At 47.0% G+C, this 25387-nt stretch overlaps 1 protein-coding gene across 7 annotated transcripts in view; it reads left to right on the top strand.

The window, feature by feature from the left end:
• Positions 1-25387, top strand: part of ATG13 (autophagy related 13) — a 401206-nt gene that overhangs the window by 258169 nt on the left and 117650 nt on the right. For 3 of the 7 annotated variants that reach the window (XM_069221701.1, XM_069221702.1, XM_069221700.1), the window contains one exon: positions 16484-16585. The exons of the other annotated variants lie outside the window; for them this stretch is intronic. In XM_069221701.1, the coding sequence (XP_069077802.1) occupies positions 16484-16585 (102 nt within the window). The remainder of the gene's footprint in view (positions 1-16483; positions 16586-25387) is intronic. 7 annotated transcript variants of the gene reach the window in all.

Below are 25387 nucleotides of genomic sequence, written 5' to 3'. Positions count from 1 at the left end.
AGGCTCACCCCTTTGTCACAGCACCGCAGGACACTCCAGCTAGTGGAGTTGCCCGCCCCCTCCGGCCCCGGCCCCCACTTTTGGCGGCAAGGCCGGAGAAAATAATGAGAATAACAAGGAGGAGTCACTGGCCAGTCAGGACAGCCCCTAAGGTGTCCTGAGCTGAGGTGACTCTAACTTCTAGAAATCCTCCATCTTGCAGATGGAGGATTCCCCCAATAGGGTTAGGATTGTGACCCCCTCCCCTTGGGAGGAGGCACAAAGAGGGTGTACCCACCCTCAGGGCTAGTAGCCATTGGCTACTAACCCCCCAGACCTAAACACGCCCTTAAATTTAGTATTTAAGGGCTACCCTGAACCCTAGAAAATTAGATTTCCTGCGACAACAAGAAGAAGGACTGCCCAGCTGAAAACCCCTGCAGAGGAAGACCAGAAGACAACAACTGCCTTGGCTCCAGAAACTCACCGGCCTGTCTCCTGCCTTCCAAAGAACTCTGCTCCAGCGACGCCTTCCAAAGGGACCAGCGACCTCTGAATCCTCTGAGGACTGCCCTGCTTCGACGACGACAAGAAACTCCCGAGGACAGCAGACCTGCTCCAAAAAGACTGCAACTTTGTTTCAAGAAGCAGCTTTAAAGAACCCTGCAACTCCCCGCAAGAAGCGTGAGACTTGCAACACTGCACCCGGCGACCCCGACTCGGCTGGTGGAGAACCAACACCTCAGGGAGGACCCCCGGACTACTCTACGACTGTGAGTACCAAAACCTGTCCCCCCTGAGCCCCTACAGCGCCGCCTGCAGAGGGAATCCCGAGGCTTCCCCTGACCGCGACTCTCTGAAACCTAAGTCCCGACGCCTGGAAAAGACCCTGCACCCGCAGCCCCCAGGACCAGAAGGACCGGACTTTCACTGGAGAAGTGACCCCCAGGAGTCCCTCTCCCTTGCCCAAGTGGAGGTTTCCCCGAGGAAGCCCCCCCTTGCCTGCTTGCAGCGCTGAAGAGATCCGTTGATCTCTCATAGACTAACATTGCAAACCCGACGCTTGTTTCTACACTGCACCCGGCCGCCCCCGCGCTGCTGAGGGTGAAATTTCTGTGTGGGCTTGTGTCCCCCCCGGTGCCCTACAAAACCCCCCTGGTCTGCCCTCCGAAGACGCGGGTACTTACCTGCAAGCAGACTGGAACCGGGGCACCCCCTTCTCTCCATTCTAGCCTATGCGTTTTGGGCACCACTTTGAACTCTGCACCTGACCGGCCCTGAGCTGCTGGTGTGGTGACTTTGGGGTTGCTCTGAACCCCCAACGGTGGGCTACCTTGGACCAAGAACTGAACCCTGTAAGTGTCTTACTTACCTGGTAAAACTAACAAAAACTTACCTCCCCCAGGAACTGTGAAAATTGCACTGTGTCCACTTTTAAAGTAGCTTTTTGTGAATAACTTGAAAAGTATACATGCAATTGATATGATTCAAAGTTCCTAATGTACTTACCTGCAATACCTTTCAAACAAGATATTACATGTTAAATTTGAACCTGTGGTTCTTAAAATAAACTAAGAAAAGATATTTTTCTATAACAAAACCTATTGGCTGGATTTGTCTCTGAGTGTGTGTACCTCATTTATTGTCTATGTGTATGTACAACAAATGCTTAACACTACTCCTTGGATAAGCCTACTGCTCGACCACACTACCACAAAATAGAGCATTAGTATTATCTCTTTTTACCACTATTTTACCTCTAAGGGGAACCCTTGGACTCTGTGCATGCTATTCCTTACTTTGAAATAGCACATACAGAGCCAACTTCCTACATTGGTGGATCAGCGGTGGGGTACAAGACTTTGCATTTGCTGGACTACTCAGCCAATACCTGATCACACGACAAATTCCAAAATTGTCATTAGAAATTGATTTTTGCAATTTGAAAAGTTTTCTAAATTCTTAAAAGACCTGCTAGGGCCTTGTGTTAGATCCTGTTTAGCATTTCTTTTAGAGTTTAAAAGTTTGTAAAAGTTTGAATTAGATTCTAGAACCAGTTTTAGATTCTTAAAAAGTATTCCAACTTTTAGAAGCAAAATGTCTAGCACAGATGTGGCTGTGGTGGAACTCGACACCACACCTTACCTCCATCTACAGATGAGAGAGCTAAGGTCACTCTGTAAACTAAAGAAAATAACAATGGGCCCCAAACCTACCAAAATACAGCTCCAGGAGCTCTTGGCAGAGTTTGAAAAGGCCAATCCCTCTGAGGGTGGTAACTCAGAGGAAGATGATAGTGAATTGGAGGAAGATTCCCCCCTCCCAGTCCTATCTAGGGAGGACAGGGCCTCTCAAGCCCTGACTCCAAAAATACTAGTCAGAGATGCTGGCTCCCTCACAGGAGGGACCAGCACCTCTGAACTCACTGAGGATAACTCCAGTGAAGAGGACATCCAGTTAGCCAGGATGGCCAAAACATTGGCTTTGGAAAGACAGATCCTAGCCATAGAGAGGGAAAGACAAGAGATGGGCCTAGGACCCATCAATGGTGGCAGCAACATAAATAGGGTCAGAGATTCTCCTGACATGTTGAAAATCCCTAAAGGGATTGTAACTAAATATGAAGATGGTGATGATATCACCAAATGGTTCACAGCTTTTGAGAGGGCTTGTGTAACCAGAAAAGTGAACAGATCTCACTGGGGTGCTCTCCTTTGGGAAATGTTCACAGGAAAGTGTAGGGATAGACTCCTCACACTCTCTGGAAAAGATGCAGAATCTTATGACCTCATGAAGGGTACCCTGATTGAGGGCTTTGGATTCTCCACTGAGGAGTATAGGATTAGATTCAGGGGGGCTCAAAAATCCTCGAGCCAGACCTGGGTTGACTTTGTAGACTACTCAGTAAAAACACTAGATGGTTGGATTCAAGGCAGTGGTGTAAGTAATTATGATGGGCTGTACAATTTATTTGTGAAAGAACACCTGTTAAGTAATTGTTTCAATGATAAACTGCATCAGCATCTGGTAGACCTAGGACCAATTTCTCCCCAAGAATTGGGAAAGAAGGCGGACCATTGGGTCAAGACTAGGGTGTCCAAAACTTCCACAGGGGGTGACCAAAAGAAAGGGGTCACAAAACCTCCCCAGGGGAAGGGTGGTGAGACAGCCAAAAATAAAAATAGTCAAGAGTCTTCTACAGGCCCCCAAAAACCTGCACAGGAGGGTGGGCCCAGAGCCTCTTCACAAAACAATCCTGGGTACAAGGGTAAAAACTTTGATCCCAAAAAGGCCTGGTGTCGAAACTGTAGTCAGTCTGGACACCAAACTGGAGACAAGGCCTGTCCCAAGAAAAGTTCCACTCCAAACTCCAATCCAGGTAACACTGGAATGGCTAGTCTCCAAGTGGGATCAACAGTGTGCCCAGAGCAAATCAGGGTCCACACTGAAGCTACTCTAGTCTCTGAGGGTGGGGTGGATTTAGCCACACTAGCTGCCTGGCCTCCTAACATGCAAAAATACAGGCAGCAGCTCTTTATTAATGGGACAAGTGTAGAGGGCCTGAGGGATACAGGTGCCAGTGTCACCATGGTGACAGAGAAACTGGTTTCCCCTGGCCAATACCTGACTGGAGAAACTTATACAGTCACCAATGCTGACAATCAAACTAAAGCACATCCCATGGCAATGGTAACTTTAGAATGGGGAGGGGTCAATGGCCTGAAACAGGTGGTGGTCTCCTCAAACATCCCAGTAGACTGTCTGCTTGGAAATGACCTGGAGTCCTCGGCATGGGCTGAGGTAGAACTAAAAACCCATGCAGCCATGCTGGGTATCCCTGAACTGGTGTGTGTAAAAACAAGAGCACAATGCAAGGCACAGGGTGAAAAGGTAAGCTGGAGTCTGGAAAAATGGCCCAGCCTACCAAGAGAAAAGGAAAGTCAGTTGGGAAACCAACTGCAACACAGTCGGAAAAAGAGAACCTCTCTTCTCAGGAAGAAGTTCTGCCCTCTGAGGGAACTGAGCCTTTGGAGCTGGAACCTTATCAGGTTGAGCTCTTAGGCCCAGGGGGACCCTCAAGGGAGGAGCTGTGTAAGGGACAAGAAACCTGTCCCTCTCTTGAAGGCCTTAGGCAGCAAGCTGCTGAAGAGTCCAAGGGCAAGAAAAATGGAACACATAGGGTCTATTGGGAAGATGGACTCCTGTACACTGAGGCCAGAGACCCCAAACCTGGTGCCACTAGGAGAGTGGTAGTGCCTCAGTCGTTCAGAGAGTTTATTCTGACCTTAGCCCATGATATTCCCCTTGCTGGGCATTTGGGACAAACCAAGACGTGGGAGAGGTTAGTCAACCACTTCTACTGGCCCAATATGTCCCAGAAGGTTAAGGAGTTTTGCCTCTCCTGCCCCACCTGTCAATCCAGTGGTAAGACAGGTGGGCACCCAAAGGCCCCCCTCATTCCACTTCCAGTGGTGGGGGTCCCCTTTGAAAGAGTGGGTGTGGACATAGTTGGTCCACTGGAACCTCCCACAGCCTCAGGAAATATGTACATCCTAGTAGTAGTGGATCATGCTACTAGGTATCCTGAAGCTATTCCCCTTAGGTCGACTACTGCCCCTGCAGTAGCCAAGGCCCTCATTGGTATCTTTACCAGAGTGGGTTTCCCTAAGGAGGTGGTGTCTGACAGAGGTACCAACTTCATGTCAGCATACCTAAAACACATGTGGAATGAGTGTGGAGTGACTTACAAATTCACTACACCATACCATCCACAAACTAATGGCTTAGTTGAGAGATTCAACAAGACATTAAAAGGCATCATCATGGGGCTCCCAGAAAAACTCAAAAGGAGATGGGATGTCCTCTTGCCATGTCTGCTTTTTGCTTACAGAGAGGTGCCACAGAAGGGAGTAGGATTCTCACCCTTTGAACTTCTGTTTGGCCACCCTGTAAGGGGACCACTTGCTCTTGTTAAAGAAGGCTGGGAGAGACCTCTTCATGAGCCTAAACAAGACATAGTGGACTATGTACTTGGCCTTCGCTCTAGAATGGCAGAGTACATGGAAAAGGCAACCAAAAACCTTGAGGCCAGCCAACAGCTCCAGAAGTTTTGGTATGACCAAAAGGCTGCACTGGTTGAGTTCCAACCAGGGCAGAAAGTCTGGGTTCTGGAGCCTGTGGCTCCCAGGGCACTCCAGGACAAATGGAGTGGCCCTTACCCAGTGCTAGAAAGGAAGAGTCAGGTCACCTACCTGGTGGACCTGGGCACAAGCAGGAGCCCCAAGAGGGTGATCCATGTGAACCGCCTTAAGCTCTTCCATGACAGGGCTGATGTGAATCTGTTGATGGTAACAGATGAGGATCAGGAGGCAGAGAGTGAACCTCTCCCTGATCTTCTGTCATCAGACCCAAAAGATGGCTCAGTAGATGGAGTGATCTACTCAGACACCCTCTCTAGCCAACAGCAAGCTGATTGTAGGAGAGTCCTACAACAGTTTCCTGAACTCTTCTCCTTAACCCCTGGTCAGACACACCTGTGTACCCATGATGTGGACACAGGAGACAGCATGCCTGTCAAAAACAAAATTTTTAGACAGTCTGACCATGTTAAGGAAAGCATCAAGGTGGAAGTCCACAAGATGCTGGAATTGGGAGTAATTGAGCGCTCTGACAGCCCCTGGGCTAGCCCAGTGGTCTTAGTCCCCAAACCTCACACCAAAGATGGAAAGAAAGAGATGAGGTTTTGTGTGGATTACAGAGGGCTCAATTCTGTCACCAAGACAGATGCTCATCCAATTCCTAGAGCTGATGAGCTCATAGATAAATTAGGTGCTGCCAAATTCTTAAGTACCTTTGACTTGACAGCAGGGTACTGGCACATAAAAATGGCACCTGGAGCAAAAGAGAAAACAGCATTCTCCACACCTGATGGGCATTATCAGTTTACTGTTATGCCCTTTGGTTTAAAGAATGCCCCTGCCACCTTCCAAAGGTTGGTGAATCAAGTCCTTGCTGGCTTGGAGTCCTTTAGCACAGCTTATCTTGATGATATTGCTGTCTTTAGCTCCACCTGGCAGGATCACCTGGTCCACCTGAAGAAGGTTTTGAAGGCTCTGCAATCTGCAGGCCTCTCTATCAAGGCATCCAAATGCCAGATAGGGCAGGGAACTGTGGTTTACTTGGGCCACCTTGTAGGTGGAGGCCAAGTTCAGCCACTCCAACCCAAGATCCAGACTATTCTGGACTGGGTAGCTCCAAAAACCCAGACCCAAGTCAGGGCATTCCTTGGCTTGACTGGGTACTACAGGAGGTTTGTGAAGGGATATGGATCCATTGTGACAGCCCTCACTGAACTCACCTCCAAGAAAATGCCCAAGAAAGTGAACTGGACTGTGGAATGCCAACAGGCCTTTGACACCCTGAAACAAGCAATGTGCTCAGCACCAGTTCTAAAAGCTCCAGATTATTCTAAGCAGTTCATTGTGCAGACAGATGCCTCTGAACATGGGATAGGGGCAGTTTTGTCCCAAACAAATGATGATGGCCTTGACCAGCCTGTTGCTTTCATTAGCAGGAGGTTACTCCCCAGGGAGCAGCGTTGGAGTGCCATTGAGAGGGAGGCCTTTGCTGTGGTTTGGTCCCTGAAGAAGCTGAGACCATACCTCTTTGGGACTCACTTCCTAGTTCAAACTGACCACAGACCTCTCAAATGGCTGATGCAAATGAAAGGTGAAAATCCTAAACTGTTGAGGTGGTCCATCTCCCTACAGGGAATGGACTTTATAGTGGAACACAGACCTGGGACTGCCCATGCCAATGCAGATGGCCTTTCCAGGTTCTTCCACTTAGAAAATGAAGACTCTCTTGGGAAAGGTTAGTCTCATCCTCTTTCGTTTGGGGGGGGGGTTGTGTAAGGAAATGCCTCCTTGGCATGGTTGCCCCCTGACTTTTTGCCTGTGCTGATGCTATGTTTACAATTGAAAGTGTGCTGAGGCCTGCTAACCAGGCCCCAGCACCAGTGTTCTTTCCCTAACCTGTACTTTTGTATCCACAATTGGCAGACCTTGGCATCCAGATAAGTCCCTTATAACTGGTACTTCTAGTACCAAGGGCCCTGATGCCAAGGAAGGTCTCTAAGGGCTGCAGCATGTCTTATGCCACCCTGGAGACCTCTCACTCAGCACAGACACACTGCTTGCCAGCTTGTGTGTGCTAGTGAGGACAAAACGAGTAAGTCGACATGACACTCCTCTCAGGGTGCCATGCCAGCCTCTCACTGCCTATGCAGTATAGGTAAGACACCCCTCTAGCAGGCCTTACAGCCCTAAGGCAGGGTGCTCTATACCATAGGTGAGGGTACCAGTGCATGAGCACTGTACCTCTACAGTGTCTAAGCAAAACCTTAGACATTGTAAGTGCAGGGTAGCCATAAGAGTATATGGTCTGGGAGTCTGTTTTACACGAACTCCACAGCACCATAATGGCTACACTGAAAACTGGGAAGTTTGGTATCAAACTTCTCAGCACAATAAATGCACACTGATGCCAGTGTACATTTTATTGCAAAGTACACCCCAGAGGGCACCTTAGAGGTGCCCCCTGAAACTTAACCGACTATCTGTGTAGGCTGACTAGTTCCAGCAGCCTGCCACACTAGAGACATGTTGCTGGCCCCATGGGGAGAGTGCCTTTGTCACTCTGAGGCCAGTAACAAAGCCTGCACTGGGTGGAGATGCTAACACCTCCCCCAGGCAGGAGCTGTAACACCTGGCGGTGAGCCTCAAAGGCTCACCCCTTTGTCACAGCACCGCAGGACACTCCAGCTAGTGGAGTTGCCCGCCCCCTCCGGCCCCGGCCCCCACTTTTGGCGGCAAGGCCGGAGAAAATAATGAGAATAACAAGGAGGAGTCACTGGCCAGTCAGGACAGCCCCTAAGGTGTCCTGAGCTGAGGTGACTCTAACTTCTAGAAATCCTCCATCTTGCAGATGGAGGATTCCCCCAATAGGGTTAGGATTGTGACCCCCTCCCCTTGGGAGGAGGCACAAAGAGGGTGTACCCACCCTCAGGGCTAGTAGCCATTGGCTACTAACCCCCCAGACCTAAACACGCCCTTAAATTTAGTATTTAAGGGCTACCCTGAACCCTAGAAAATTAGATTTCCTGCGACAACAAGAAGAAGGACTGCCCAGCTGAAAACCCCTGCAGAGGAAGACCAGAAGACAACAACTGCCTTGGCTCCAGAAACTCACCGGCCTGTCTCCTGCCTTCCAAAGAACTCTGCTCCAGCGACGCCTTCCAAAGGGACCAGCGACCTCTGAATCCTCTGAGGACTGCCCTGCTTCGACGACGACAAGAAACTCCCGAGGACAGCAGACCTGCTCCAAAAAGACTGCAACTTTGTTTCAAGAAGCAGCTTTAAAGAACCCTGCAACTCCCCGCAAGAAGCGTGAGACTTGCAACACTGCACCCGGCGACCCCGACTCGGCTGGTGGAGAACCAACACCTCAGGGAGGACCCCCGGACTACTCTACGACTGTGAGTACCAAAACCTGTCCCCCCTGAGCCCCTACAGCGCCGCCTGCAGAGGGAATCCCGAGGCTTCCCCTGACCGCGACTCTCTGAAACCTAAGTCCCGACGCCTGGAAAAGACCCTGCACCCGCAGCCCCCAGGACCAGAAGGACCGGACTTTCACTGGAGAAGTGACCCCCAGGAGTCCCTCTCCCTTGCCCAAGTGGAGGTTTCCCCGAGGAAGCCCCCCCTTTCCTGCTTGCAGCGCTGAAGAGATCCGTTGATCTCTCATAGACTAACATTGCAAACCCGACGCTTGTTTCTACACTGCACCCGGCCGCCCCCGCGCTGCTGAGGGTGAAATTTCTGTGTGGGCTTGTGTCCCCCCCGGTGCCCTACAAAACCCCCCTGGTCTGCCCTCCGAAGACGCGGGTACTTACCTGCAAGCAGACTGGAACCGGGGCACCCCCTTCTCTCCATTCTAGCCTATGCGTTTTGGGCACCACTTTGAACTCTGCACCTGACCGGCCCTGAGCTGCTGGTGTGGTGACTTTGGGGTTGCTCTGAACCCCCAACGGTGGGCTACCTTGGACCAAGAACTGAACCCTGTAAGTGTCTTACTTACCTGGTAAAACTAACAAAAACTTACCTCCCCCAGGAACTGTGAAAATTGCACTAAGTGTCCACTTTTGAAATAGCTATTTGTCAAATAACTTGAAAAGTATACATGCAATTGAAATGATTCAAAGTTCCTAATGTACTTACCTGCAATACATTTCAAACAAGATATTACATGTTAAATTTGAACCTGTGGTTCTTAAAATAAACTAAGAAAATATATTTTTCTATAACAAAACCTATTGGCTGGATTTGTCTCTGAGTGTGTGTACCTCATTTATTGTCTGTGTATGTACAACAAATGCTTAACACTACTCCTTGGATAAGCCTACTGCTCGACCACACTACCACAAAATAGAGCATTAGTATTATCTCTTTTTACCACTATTTTACCTCTAAGGGGAACCCTTGGACTCTGTGCATGCTATTCCTTACTTTGAAATAGCACATACAGAGCCAACTTCCTACAACCAGACTCTGTTGTAGTTGGAGCAGCGCGCAAAAGAGCCAACTCTCATACTTCAGGAGACGCGCCACCTCCAGATAGAGAGAGTAGAAAATTCGACGCAGCAGGCAAAAGGGTGGCGGCACAGGCAGCAAACCAGTGGCGTATTGCAAATTCGCAAGCTTTGCTAGCCAGATATGATAGGGCCCATTGGGACGAGATGCAACACCTTATTGAACACTTGCCAAAGGAGTTTCAAAAAAGAGCGCAGCAAGTGGTCGAAGAGGGACAAAATATCTCCAATAATCAAATTCGATCAGCAATGGATGCTGCAGACACAGCTGCTAGAACTGTCAACACAGCAGTAACGATAAGGAGGCATGCATGGCTGCGTACATCAGGATTTAAACCAGAGATACAGCAAGCTGTGCTGAATATGCCATTCAACGGACAGCAGTTGTTTGGGCCGGAAGTGGACACTGCAATTGAAAAACTTAAAAAAAGACACTGACACGGCCAAAGCCATGGGCGCCCTCTACTCCCCGCAGAGCAGAGGCACATTTCGGAAAACACAATTTCGAGGGGGGTTTCGAGGGCAAACCACAGAAGCCGCAACCTCACAAACAAAGCCCACTTACCAAAGCCAGTATCAGCGGGGAGGTTTTTGGGGACAATATAGAGGAGGACCGTTTCAAAGAAACAGAGGAAAGTTCCAAAGTCCCAAAACTCCTCAAAACAAACAGTGACTTCAAGGTCACAAATCCCCAACACATAACACCTGTGGGGGGGAGACTAAACACATTTTACACACATTGGGAGGAAATAACAACAGACACTTGGGTCTTAGCAATTATCCAGCATGGTTATTGCATAGAATTTCTCAAATTCCCTCCAAACGTCCCACCGAAAACACACAATCTGTCAAAACAACATATAGATCTTCTAGGACTAGAAGTTCAAGCATTGTTACAGAAAGAAGCAATAGAATTAGTACCAAAAGATCAATTAAACACAGGAGTTTACTCACTGTACTTCCTGATACCCAAAAAGGACAAGAGCCTGATACTAGATCTCAGAACATTAAATACCTACATCAAATCAGACCATTTTCACATGGTTACTCTACAAGACGTAATCCCACTGCTCAAACAACAAGACTACATGACAACACTAGACCTAAAGGATGCATATTTCCATATACCAATACATCCTTCACACAGAAAGTACCTAAGGTTTGTATTCCAAGGGATACATTACCAATTCAAAGTGTTGCCATTCGGAATAACAACTGCGCCAAAGGTTTTTACAAAATGCCTGGCAGTAGTAGCTGCACATATCAGAAGGCAGCAAATACATGTGTTCCCATACCTAGACGATTGGTTAATCAAAACCAATACGCTAAAACGGTGTTCACAACACACAAAATATGTCATAGAAACCCTACACAAACTAGGTTTCTCAATCAACTACGCAAAGTCACACCTGCAGCCGTGCCAAACACAGCAATACTTGGGAGCAACAATCAACACAGCAAGAGGGATTGCTACTCCAAGTCCACAAACAGTACAAACATTTCACAATGTAATACAAGCCTTGTATCCAAAACAAAAAGTAGAAGTCAAAATAATACTGAGACTACTAGGTATGATGTCCTCATGCATAGCCATTGTCCCAAATGCAAGGTTACACATGCAGCCCTTACAACAGTGCCTAGCATCACAATGGTCACAAGCACAGGGTCAGCTTTTAGATCTGGTGTTGATAGACCGCCAAACATACATCTCGCTTCAATGGTGGAACAGTATAAATTTAAACCAAGGGCGGCCTTTCCAAGACCCAGTGCCACAATACGTGATAACAACAGATGCTTCCATGACAGGGTGGGGAGCACACCTCAATCATCACAGCATCCAAGGACAATGGAACATACAGCAAAAACAGTTACACATAAATCACCTAGAACTGTTAGCGGTATTTCTAGCGCTGAAAGCATTTCAACCCATGATAACCCACAAATACATTCTTGTCAAAACAGACAACATGACAACAATGTACTACCTAAACAAACAAGGAGGGACACACTCAACACAGTTGTGTCTCCTAACACAGAAAATATGGCATTGGGCGATTCACAACCACATTCGCCTAATAGCACAATTTATTCCAGGAATTCAGAATCAGTTAGCAGACAATCTCTCACGGGATCACCAACAGATCCACGAATGGGAGATTCACCCCCAAATACTGAACACTTACTTCCAAATTTGGGGAACACCACAAATAGATCTATTTGCAACAAAGGAAAACTCAAAATGCCAAAATTTCGCATCCAGGTACCCACAACATCAGTCTCAGGGCAATGTGCTATGGATGAACTGGTCAGGGATATTTGCTTACGCTTTTCCCCCTCTCCCACTCCTTCCATATCTAGTAAACAAGTTGAGTCAAAACAAACTCAAACTCCTACTAATAGCACCAACATGGGCAAGACAACCTTGGTACACCACACTACTAGACCTGTCAGTAGTTCCTCATGTTAAACTACCAAACAGACCAGATCTGTTAACACAACACAAACAACAGATCAGGCATCCAAATCTAGCATCGCTGAATCTAGCAATTTGGCTCCTGAAATCCTAGAATTCGGACACTTACACCTCACACAAGAATGTATGGAGGTCCTAAAACAGGCTAGAAAGCCTACCACTAGACACTGCTATGCAAATAAATGGAAAAGATTTGTCTATTACTGCCATAATAATCAAATTCAACCCTTACACGCATCTACAAAAGATATAGTAGGATACTTACTACATCTGCAAAAAGCAAAACTAGCTTTCTCTTCCATAGAAATACATCTTGCTGCAATTTCAGCTTACCTGCAAATTACGCACTCAACTTCATTATTTAGGATACCAGTCATAAAAGCGTTTATGGAAGGCCTAAAGAGAATTATACCACCAAGAACACCACCAGTTCCTTCATGGAACCTCAACATGGTCTTAACACGACTCATGGGCCCACCTTTTGAGCCCATGCACTCTTGTGAAATGCAATACTTAACGTGGAAAGTTGCATTTTTAATTGCCATCACATCTCTAAGAAGAGTGAGTGAAATTCAAGCGTTTACCATTCAAGAACCATTTATTCAAATACACAAAAATAAAGTTGTTCTACGAACAAATCCCAATTTTTTACCAAAAGTAATCTCACCGTTCCACTTGAATCAAACGGTAGAATTACCAGTGTTCTTCCCACAGCCAGATTCTGTAGCTGAAAGAGCACTACATACATTAGACATCAAAAGAGCACTAATGTACTACATTGACAGAACAAAACTAATTCGAAAGACAAAACAACTATTTGTCGCCTTTCAAAAACCTCATACAGGAAATCCAATTTCAAAACAAGGCATTGCTAGATGGATAGTTAGGTGCATTCAAACCTGCTATCTTAAAGCTAAAAGAGAACTGCCTATTACACCAAAGGCACACTCAACCAGAAAGAAAGGTGCTACCATGGCCTTTCTAGGTAATATTCCAATGAACGAAATATGTAAGGCAGCAACATGGTCTACGCCTCATACTTTTACTAAGCACTACTGTGTAGATGTGTTAACTGCACAACAAGCAACAGTAGGTCAAGCCGTATTAAGAACATTATTTCAAACTACTTAAACTCCTACAGGCTGAGCCACCGCTTTTGGGGAGATAACTGCTTACTAGTCTATGCACAGCATGTGTATCTGCAGCTACACATGCCATCGAACGGAAAATGTCACTTACCCAGTGTACATCTGTTCGTGGCATTAGTCGCTGCAGATTCACATGCGCCCACCCGCCTCCCCGGGAGCCTGTAGCCGTTTAGAAGTAGATCTTAAACATTTGTACATTTGTAAATAGATTACTTGAAACTTTATTATGTACATACGCATTCACTCCATTGCATGGGCACTATTACTAGCATACACAACTCCTACCTCACCCTCTGCGGGCAAAACAATCTAAGATGGAGTCGACGCCCATGCGCAATGGAGTCGAAATGGGAGGAGTCCCTCGGTCTCGTGACTCGAAAAGACTTCTTCGAAGAAAAACAACTTGTAACACTCCGAGCCCAACACCAGATGGCGGGATGTGCACAGCATGTGAATCTGCAGCGACTAATGCCACAAACAGATGTACACTGGGTAAGTGACATTTTCCTTCTCACACTCACTCTACTAATTACTATGTAAACCACATCATTTCACATGTCAACAATAAATAGCTATCCGTATCAATATTGGGAATAGGCAGAACTTGCAGAGTTACATAAAAACTCCATGAGATTCTGCAGAGTCTCGCCAGCAGGCATAAAACTACATCGTGCGCAAGAGCACTCGGCCATTTAAGTTGATTTTGCTGCCACTCGAGTAGAAAAACAACTCCAGTGATAGGAAATCTACTTGAGAAGCAGCCCTCTTACTGTCAAAAACCTCCCACATTAGAAAATCACGCAAGGAGATGTCAAATCTCGCTCGCCAGGTTGCATTTTTGGAGCCTTTGCGAGGGGACAAATTGCAGCGATTGGCATTGGCAGAAACTCTGCTTTACAAGAGAAACGCGGAGTCACCAAATTCCACCAATTTCATGAGCAGAATGAAACATCCCCCCACCCTGAATAAATATCAGTTTGATGCAAATTCGGTCTGTTAACTAATCTAGAACTTGTACACTATGCCAATGCATGTACTAAACACAACTTGTACACTCACCACTCATTTGCATGCAATTGCCTTACATACACAAATCGAGAAAACGTGTCTAATCTCCATACTTACACAGTAACAAGTATGCCACGTCCATACGCCAGCACAAAAACCTGCACACCTCAAGACCATAATATCCTACTCTTGTGTCTATCCTTGATACTTGAAATCCAAACAAGCATCTCAGTGTCTGAATGCACTGTGAAAATATACTCTGCAATAAATGGGCACAAACCTCATGCACCGAAACACACACCTACTCCTCATGAACTTTACAACATACAAGAGGGTACTCAGCTAACATCTCAGACCAGCATTGTGAATCGGTAAACATGCAGCATCCTACAGGAGCTCAGTGGCCCGCTCGCCATCTATTGTGCAGCATATTTCTGCCGAGCAACGTTCTCTTCCTCCTGGCTTACTCTTGGCACACACCGGCATTCTGATACATTAGGAGTCCAGTATAAAAGGCCTGATGGGCCTCTTTGTGTGACCCTCCAGGAAGCAGTATCTGTGTGCTGCTGTTTTCTGTGGGAGTGAAGCATTATATCATTCACTCTCAGCATTCCAGACACCAGCTCAAGCACACAGTGAAGGGTCACCAAGGATACTACAGCCCTTCCACGAGGCTCACTGGCGCTGTAGTACTCTCCTTTCAAAAATAATGGGTCTACCTTTCAAACAAATCCAAACATTCACTTCAGCCACTTAAAGGTAAGAAGATGCAGGTCTCATTCTCTGTAATGGCTCGCAGAATAGTTCCTAAAACTAAGGTAGTTTTGAGTATACACTCTTCTTTTATCCCAAACGATATCCATTTCTATGTAATCGCTTTTTCCACCCTTTTTCTGGACTCGTCCTCTCCAGCAGGAGTCCCTCCTAGCTCTTGAAGTGAAGGGTGGTGACTGCAGAGGCAAACTAAAATTGATAACAACATCAGAATATTTTGTAATTGAGATGCTGGACATCCTTAAAAACGTACGAAGAATCCACACCCTGATGGATGTGACGTTATCTGTTGCCGAAATCCGACAATCCCTTCCATACAAACCCGAGAACCCATTCCATGAGATGAGTGGCTTCCTCAGAAACATCCCACTGTTTGAAGTGCAGCTTACAAGGGGATCAGGTCACGATTTTACCAGACCATAGAGCCGTGGCAGATGCACAAGTGGGGCTTGTTTCTCTGTGAAATGTGGGCTATGTTTGAATTCTATTTTCCTGCCTCCCACCTTTCTGTTCCATTGGCTTTCAAATCTCCGGGATGAGGTTGATGTTGTATTCCATGTTTATGACTCTGAAGAGTAAATGCTTATGCTTAGAATGATGGCCATTATTATGAAATCATTGAATTCATTTCCACTTCTTAGCTTTTGTATAAACCAAAGAAATTGAAACCGGTTTCCGATGAACTTCTAAGTAAGTTGTTCAGCTGCCGCAGCACTGTACTCTGGGGGAGCGGTGAACCTGGCCCCTTTAAGGGACCGTCCCATTGGGGGCCCTCTTCAAGGGGGCGCTTCTGGTCTTCCCACTTTATTTCATAGGAATCAGAACATACACCTTTCATCTGGTTTTACCCTTTAATACTGTCGAATTTCGGACATTTATTGTAACGTTTCTCTTTGGAAAGTGTGTTAGATTCCCTGTGCTGTCTAAGATGTAAGTTCTCCATGAATTCCATGAAAACACCCAAGATTGGGTGTTTGGATTACAGGTAACAATGTTTTCTGTCTGCCTTCCTGTGAAAAAGGAACTCCATGTCACTTCCAGCTCTCAGGTTGGAGCAGTGGCTTGGGTTGTGAGTTCCAGTACTATTGTGTCATGTTCTAATGCTGGGATGGAGGGTGTGGCCGCGTGCACTGCGCTGAGCTACAACTCTGCGTTCAATATTGAACTCCACTGCAACTGTGTCCTACTTTGAGGTTGGACATCCACTTGTGAACCTGAATTCAATGATTGTTGGAGATGTGTTCTGAAATGTTTGGATATTAGTTAGTCTTGTTTGATGCTGGAGATGCATGTACGTTGCGGTGGGTGAGCCTGTGTCATGCTACGGATGTCTGTGATGTCAAGTTCCTTCTCATGCGTGTTATGTGGCTGATCTCAATGCTTCCTATTGACTTTCATTTCAGTTCTCTGAAGTGCTCTCTCTCCTGTCTGTCCTTTGCGTGTGTCTCTTTGTAGTGTACTCTCACTGTCAGCAACGCATGTCTTCAGACACCTGCTGTTCCTGTGGTGACGGACACCCTCAGAGTCCCCGTGATGGGGGTGGCCTTTTCGCAACATGTGAGTTTAAAAACATGGAAGCTTGAGCGGACGTCAGACAAGAGGCTAGTACTCTGCGCGTACAGTTTACTGAATGAGATCTAGCTTAGATGCAGCCATGTGCTCTCAGTCTTTTAAATGTCTGTATTGTTCTTTGAGTATGGTCTGGCTTCATTCTTTGATCACTCTACGCTGTCAGTGCATAGCGGAGCAAGTACTGGCTCCTTCTCTCTGCCCACTGGGGAGCCAGCGAATATTATTGACATAATGATGTGTTTCCTAACAATACATCAGTGGGGTGCACATATTCACGATTAAGGATAACATAGGAAGAGAATGGAGGCTCCCAAGAAAAGTAGGAATGCCATGGAAATGTTTGACCGTGCTGCTCCGTACTCTTCTTTGCAAGAGAGATTGCGGCAACCGTCAGATTTTCACTCTGAGAGCCTCAGGTGAACTTTCGATCACCTCTTGATACGTTGTATGTGCGAGGCTCGCTGCAGCCTGGGAGTGGACACTCGCGGACGTGCTGTGTCTAGTGTCCTGCCTATGGGTTTCACGCCCATGTGTGATGATCTGCTTCTACATAAGGTGGAGTTTTTTACTTCCACGACTTTCCCTGCATGAAGATTTGTCCCCTGAAAGGGTTCTGGGAATGCTCCAGAGTCTATCAATTAGAAGCGATATGTCCAGACACGAATATAAAGGTAACTTAAATATATTAAGAATATCTACTTTAATAGACCCTCTGAATTATTTTTTCATTTAATTTTTAAAAAGAATAAAGTAGTTTTAGTTTTTACATTATTTTTGTGGTGTTCGCTCTCAATCTTTGATGCTGTGTTTTAAGTTTTTGAGATTGACTAAAACCAAGTATATTTTCATTCGGAACATTTGGCGATATTTGATCTCTCCCTCTGGTTTAAGTGCTGTTCAATCACAGTGTTACAATGCGTAAATAAACACACGTCCAGTTTTTTTGCACTAAAGTTCTCCAGCATTCATCTGTAAATATTTACATATCTGAATACCCTCTAATCCTCCCACCCCACATCCGAGGCCAGCATAGCACAGGTTTCTATCGCACATCGTGTATCAGGTTAGTCACTGGGTAAGGCTTCCCGTATCAGTCCTCCCTGGACTTCATTCTGCCCTATCTTCAGTTCTCCGACGACGTGCGATTTACAATGATGATCCTTATAAGTGCACTTGTTGCCTTTAGAATACATCGGATTCTGCAATCCCTGTGTAAAAACACACCCAGTAACCTATTATAAAGAAAAGACACCAGAACTTAACTGTAATAACTTATTACAATTGAGTTCTGCCTTCACAGTGTCTGCTGCCAGAGCCAGCTGCTGAGCGGAAAGGCAGGTCAGGTCACAGAGTATAATTAAAGCAGCTGTTTAAAGAAAAACTAAACATTGCTTTTCTTTCTTCTGCTGTTTTCTGACTTACGGTGACAAGCAAAAAGGAGATATTTATGGCAACATATTTATTTTTTCCACTCATCAGGTAGTTATGGAAAAGTTAAAATCTTTCTGCATGGTTTTACAAAATCCTTTCAGTTGAGCAATGCCCCATTGTCCTTGACGAGCAGGAAGCCACCATAAAAGGCCACATCTCTGATGGCACAAACTACCTCAACCACTGGTACCTTGGTGACGACTGTCGTTGACAGAAATTCCTTTTCAGCCATCAACGTTATTGCTGTTGAAGATTTATTTGCACCCACTGAAGCATATATTTGATTCAGAACTAGAAACCGATGACTTCGACCATTAACAGGTGCCCGGTTCTCATTCTGAAGTTCAGTTGCAAAACCCTTTTGATGGAGGAACACTTGCTTGCCCCCTAAGTAGACACCACGATTGACGGCCACATCTGTGCCCTTTTCTTTTTTAACCCAAGGCCATGGAATTATTCTGAACTTAGACCGGTATATAAGTTGTTTTTGGCACCAACAAGGAGTGTCAGTGTTTGAGCTGCACCACAGTGTCCAGGCTTTCACCAATATCAGCGATTTCAGAAAACCTACTGCAGAGAAGGCTTTAGAGGCAACTGTAGAAAAGAGTGGACTCGGCCAGGGAAATGGTGCCTCCAAGAAAAGATTTGCCTGCCATTCCCCTGATAACAGAACACTTGTTGGGGGAAGGATCTGGTTATTCCTTGCACACAACAAATGGAGGAAATAACCGGTGTCTCCTATCGGTTGTCCAGCAAGGTAGATTTCACACCAAGCCACCAAATATTCTACCTCGCTGTTCTGCAATCATCCAGGAACATCAAATACTGCTGCAACAGGAAGGTGCAAGAGCTTTATTCTAGATACTTTCTCATCCCACAAAAGACTGGACACTGAAGCCTTTCCTGGAGCTATGGCTGTTTCACTGTTTCATTGTATCCGAGCTCTCCAAGATGACCACCTTGGAGGACCTCTTTCTGTCACTCTGTAGAGGAGAACATATGGTGATACCTTTGATTGAACTAAGAGATGCCTATTTTCACATCCCTTTCCATCCAACGCATCATCGCTACCTCACATTCCTGTTAAATGTGCGACACTACCAACTCCTACCTTCAGGCTCACAATGGCTTCGATGGAACTCATCGAATGTCCAGCAGTGGTTGCAGCACAGCTGCACTGCAGCACCATTCAGGGCTTCCTGTATCTAGAAGACTGGCTGATGAAGAGAATCAATAATTGGTTATTCCTTGCGCTCAGTCAGTAGTGCTCCTTCATAGGGTAGGTATCAATCAGTCAATCAATCAAACGTTTGTAACGCGCGCTACTCACCCGCTAGGATCTCTAGGCGCTGAGGGGAGGGGGGTTGAGGGAAGGACTGCAACTGCTCGAATAACCAGGTCTTGAGGCGTTTCCTGACGGTCAGGAGGTCCTGGGTCTGTCGTAGGTGGGCGGGGAGGGTGTTCCAAGTCTTGGCGGCGAGGTGGGAGAAGGATCTGCCACCAGCTGTAGTTCGATGGATGCGAGGGACGGCGGCGAGGGCAAGGTTGGCGGAGCGGAGTTGGCGGGTGGGAGTGTGGAAGGTGAGTCGCTCGTTGAGGAAGGCCAGGCCTGTATTGTGAAGAGCTTTGTGAGCGTGGATGAGGAGTTTGAAGGTGATCCTCTTGGTAACAGGACGCCTGTGGAGGTCTCTGAGGTGGGCTGATATGCGGTCACGGTGAGGGATGTTAAGGATGAGGCGTGCAGAGGCGTTCTGTATACGTTGTAGTTTCTTCTGAAGCTTGGCTGTGGTTCCTGCGTAGAGCGCGTTGCTGTAGTCCAGTCTGCTGACGACGAGGGTGTGGGTGACCGTTCTTCTTGTTTCTGTGGGGATCCAACTGAAGATGTTGCGAAGCATGCACAGGGTGTTGAAGCAGGCAGATGAGACGGTGTTAATTTGCTGGGTCATGGTGAGTGATGACTCTAGGATGAAGCCTAGGTTGCGTGCATGGGTGGTGGGTGTTGGTGCAGTTCCTAGGGTGGCTGGCCACCAGGAGTTGTCCCATGCGGAGCGGTTGGAGCCAAGGATGAGGATCTCTGTCTTGTCCGAGTTAAGTTTTAGGCGGCTCTTCTCCATCCAATTGGCAATGGCATGCAGTCCGTCGTGGAGGTTGGTTCTGGCGGTGGCGGGGTCCTTGGTGAGTGAGAGGATCAGCTGGGTATCGTCGGCGTAGGAGACGATGTTGAGGTTGTGGGATCGGACGATGTTGGCGAGCGGTGCCATGTAGATGTTAAAAAGAGTTTGGCTGAGAGAAGAAAATGGTTTTGGTGACCCCCGACAGTAAGGAAGGGAGGGAGGCGGACTCTGAGTTCTGCTGGAGAGGAAGGAAGTGATCCAGTCCAGAGCTTTGTGGCGGATCCCTGCATTGTAGAGGCGAGTGCAGAGGATGTGGTGACAGACGGTGTCAGAAGCAGCCGAGAGGTCCAGGAGGTTTCGCCTTTGTCGAGCATGGTCCTAATGTCGTTGGTTGCGGCAATGAGGGCGGTCTCGGTGCTGTGGTTCCTATGGAATCCTGATTGGGAGATGTCCAGCGTGGTGGTGTCCTCCAGGAAGCGGGTCAGTTGGCCATTGACGATCTTCTCGATGACCTTCACCGTGAAGGGGAGGAGGGAGATGGGTCGGTAATTCTTGAGGTCTTGGTGTTCCGCTTTGGGTTTCTTCAGTAGGGCGTTGACTTCGGCGTGCTTCCAGCTCTCCGGGAAGGTGGCGGTCTGGAAGGAGCTATTGATGATCATACGAAGTTGGGGGACGATGATGGGGCTCGCTTTGTTGAAGACATGTTGGGGGCAGGGGTCGGAGGGAGATCTGGAGTGGATGGTGTTCATGGTTTTGATGGTGTCCTCGTCGTTGATGTGGGTCCAGGAGATCACGGTCACAGTCAGTGCCATAGTCTCATCTCTGCCCCCAACAGACTCAGCTGTTTTTTGGGAGCTGTATTGGGCACAATGGCAAGCACAACCTTCCAAGAGAGGCCAAGATGACACTTCAGGGCCTGTTTCCTCTTTATGTGAGAAAAATCAAGAAAACGCTATGGACTATGGTAATGTGCATGGCAGTAGTTCCGATTGCTCGACTCCACATGCACCCCTTACAAGAGCTTCTGTCCAGGCAGCAGTGACAGGCGACGGGTCAGCCTAGTGTTGATGGCGCCCAGAGTTCAGCACAATCTAAAATGGTGGAACAACAAGAACGTCTTACTGGGCAGATCATTTCTCATCCCTGAACAGCAGGTGACCATAACCAGAGATGCCTCACTCAAGAGATTGGGGAGCACATTTGTACAATCTGAAATGGACATCCGTTTCTTGGAGGTGACAGCGATCCAGCTTTTTACGTGCTAATTCCCAATGTGGCTGTTCCTGTGCGAAGACAACATAAACGTGATGTACTGCATCCAGAATCAAGAAGGCAGCACTCACCTCACTTGTCAGCTCTGCACCATCAGTGCAGCCCTGGACCATTGTTTACCAGGTCCTGTTCCTAGCCGAGCTCTGCTTGACCTGGTCATGGCTATTTACCTACGCTGTTCATCTCCACTACCTCTAAGTTCTTATGTAGTGATGCAGGTGTGATAAACCTCCATGAAACTTTTCGCCAGCGACTCTCGATTGGGTACTCGCTGTCCCAGAGCTCCTTGCATCAGTGCACCTGGGGCTGCTGATTCCACCCTGCACGCTGAAAAAGCGCCTCCACCTCCCGTGGCGAAGGGCTCACCAGGGCCAACACCGGGCCCATCTTCACCCGTGATCAGCCGGATGAGGCCGGGCTGGGTCCCCCCTCCTGGCAGCAAAAAGCAAGTGGCCTTTAGTTGCTCTTCTGCTTTATGGATTTTGCCTTTGAGTCATTTCTATTTTTTTGTTTTATGTGACTGGATGAACTAAGCTGACAGAGGGTCCACTGCAATTGGCAACTGGTGGGAGGGGGGCATAGGGGGTAAGGGGGGTGTTCTGAACAAAAGGGGTCTGATCACGGTTTTCTTCAGTTTAGATCTTGAATTGTCGTGTTTCTCGGCCCTCGGGTGGTAGCCTTCGCTGTGTGATATCTTTTGCGCCCAGTAGTTGCTGAGTGACTGCTTGTTGTAGAGTTGATTATTGGAGGTCTTGCTCCAGTGAGACCCCCCCCCCCTTTTGTTTTTCCTTTAGGCTCCTGCTGCGGGTGGGGTTTTCCTGACTTCATTCCCTTCACTTATACAATGTGGAAGAGAAAAATGGAGGTGGAAAATACGGCAGAGAAACCCCCCAGAACCCGTATTTCTATTTTATCTTTTTTAAACAATGCAGTGGGTGTACTCACTAAAGAAACTTCATGTGTGGAGGAACAGCTGACCCAATCACACCAGGGCAGAAGAAGGGGACTGTGCATTAAAAGTTTCAAGAGCAGTCCTGGATGGTAATACTGAGGGACCCTCCCCCAATATTTGGGGCCACTTAGATGCACTGGACACACAAGCAATGGATTGCCCCTCTGACACACAAGCTCAGGCCCCAACCATAGGCAGTCTGGATATAGTGGAGTGTGGGGAGGGTCACAGTCTGAAAGTAAAAGAGGGCCCTCCTGCATATCCTTCTTGCTAGTAATAAAAACCACTTGGAAACCCAAAAGGGGGCAATTGGCTGCGGTACCTTGGAATTGTCCTATACAGAACCTTTTTCATAATTTGGAAACTAAAATTAGTTCTGCTTTTTAGAATGTTAGTCACAGTTTTGATATGTTGGTGGAAAGGGTGGGCTATTTTGAGTAAAACATCCCCCAGGGCAAAACCTTTCTTCTGGTAAAGTTTACTGTAATAGCTTGCATCCTCTATCAACATCCGGACACACTTCGAGGTCAGGCAAGGTAGGCAGCTCGGTTCCCCTAGTACTGGAGAAAGACGTTAATGCGGGGATGGGGGAAGGCCTACGGTTGGCACCCATGCACCAGTTTCAGAGCTGGAGGTCCCAAGGGGTGTTCAGTAAACCCCAGCTGGGCCTCCCCTGGGCCTGCATCCTTTGATGCTCCTCTCCAGCTCCCTCCCGCTCGCACCCCATGTGTCTTGTCCTAGCTATTGTTCTGCCGCAATTGAAACCTGAGCAAGAAAACTTCCAGAAACTTAAGAATAAGGTTGTTCATTGGCTTGCGGGTAGTGTCCCCCTCTCCACTAGACAGTCGTTTTTTGATTATAATGGCCTGAAGAGTGGGGTCTCTTGGCACCGCTCCTACAACATATTCAGGAGATTGTATAGTCAACTTTTGTAATGCCTGTAGGGCAGGCTATATTTAAACTATCTCCAAGGCTGGCCCAGTAGCCCCCAGCAGAGTCCAGGTGTTGCCTTTGTTTTATTTTTTTATAAGCCCATGAACCCGGGCATGAATTACCAGGGGTGCCCTTGTCAAGGGGATTTAATGGCACCTGCTAGTACCCATGTCCTGAACCTGGGTCCCTATCTTGCCTTGTCCAATCAGTATGAATTGTTGAGTGGGTGAATGACCAAGACTGACTGGGGATGGATCAAAACAGTAACAAGTGTGATAACCTCTTCCAGGTGCTCAAGGTATTACGTTGGAACATCGCAGGTGTCCAAAAGAAATGTGGTGACCCTGACTGGCCAAAGATGCTCAGTCCTTTTGACATCATATACTTTCAGGAGATGTGGGATACATATGTGGGGTTTTTATTTAGATGGCTATAGTACATTTGCTATCGACGCATTGCCTCCACTTGGCGGAAGAGCAAGTGGAGTTTAGTGACCTTCGTTAAGTTGGACCTGACCTTTAAAATGGAACTTGTTTTAGTCAATTCCCCTCATGTTCTCGGGCTTCTTCTCTCATTAACCAATGACACTGGTATTTTATGTATTGATGTATGTAACACAACCAATGATGGCAGTTGGCACATTTCTAAACATCTTCTATACCCCTCACGCCTCTAAATACACAGTACTGATGATACTTGGTGATTTTAACCTTCACCCCTGTAGAGATTGGTATTTGTATGGCAGGCCGGGCCAGGAGTTTGGCAACGCTGACAAAGCTCATCTTAACCATACTGCACAGGGGGGTTTCATGAATGAGTTGTCCTTTAAATTTAAACCTGGTTAACCTCCTGAATTTAAGAACTGTGCTTTTAGGTAATAGCACCCAACCTTTAAAGATTCTGGGTCTTATATTTACTATATATATATGTCTCAGCTGGTTTATACTCCTCCCTGAATACTTTTTCGGTGCACTGGAATATTTTAGCGACCACAATCCTCTCTCCGCTAGTTTCCACTGGGACAAGAAGCAGACTGACTCGTATCACCTTTTGAAAGCCCCAGTTAACCTTAGCAATCAGGTACAGATTTTAAAGTGGGACAAGGTAATTCCTAGGTTTTTATTGCAGAGCTGGATTCTTCTTGCCAATCTGAACTTCAGAACTGCCTTGATGAAAAGGCATCCCACATTAGCATTGCAAGGGCTTTTGGTATGTTACGTGGCCATATCAATTCTGCTCTTAGTAAGACAGGGCTGTCTGGCACTTCAGCCCTTTGTAGAAGGTTCGACAAGAATTGCATGAGAGCATGTATGGCACGCTTAGGCACTTTAAAGAATAAACAACTTGAGTTAAAGTTAAACTTGAAAAAATGTAGAGCTACATATAGAGCAACCTGAAAAGGTAGGCAGCTTGAACTAAAGAAAGAACTATGGGACAACTTTCTGACACTAGTACCCTGAGAGACACTACTATGTTTTAGAGGGTAGTTAATCATCACTTTTTTTTTCTTTCCCTAAGGACCAGATATCCAATCAGATATCCATATTGGAGGTCCAGGCATGGGTAACTCATTTGTCTGCTTTGTACCACGGTGAGGATTCAGAATAACTTATACCGCTCACAGGTCAGAGAGATAAGCTGATGTTTGATTTGGAGGAGGTAGGAGATGCAATTTTATCCCTTCTCTCAGGTAAGGCCTCCGGTGCAAATGGGTTCCCGGGGGACTAGTTTAAGTCTGTAGTGGATTTAAGGGCTCCTCTCCTCACCCTTCATATTAATGCTGCTATCGGTAGCTCCTTGCCAGAGGTGTAGTGTCAATGTGATAGCGCCTGTACTCAAAATGGAGGACAGGAAAGACCCTGCTTGTTATAGACCTAGCTCTTTAATTGATGTTGAAGTAAAAATCATTGGTTGGGTCATCCTGGAGAGATTAAACCAGTGGGTGGATGAGCATAATATATTGTCTGACCTCCAGTATGGGTTCAGGTCTGGAGGGGGCACGGTGGAGCAGAACCTCATCTTACATCTTTTAGTAAACAAATATACCAGGGCCAAAAGGGGTTCCATACACCTTGCTTCATGGAC

The sequence above is a fragment of the Pleurodeles waltl genome, chromosome 3_1 (assembly GCF_031143425.1).
Source record: "Pleurodeles waltl isolate 20211129_DDA chromosome 3_1, aPleWal1.hap1.20221129, whole genome shotgun sequence".
Taxonomy (NCBI): domain Eukaryota; kingdom Metazoa; phylum Chordata; class Amphibia; order Caudata; family Salamandridae; genus Pleurodeles; species Pleurodeles waltl.
Note: the sequence above shows the minus strand (reverse complement) of the source record. Positions and strands in the feature narration are given on the sequence as shown.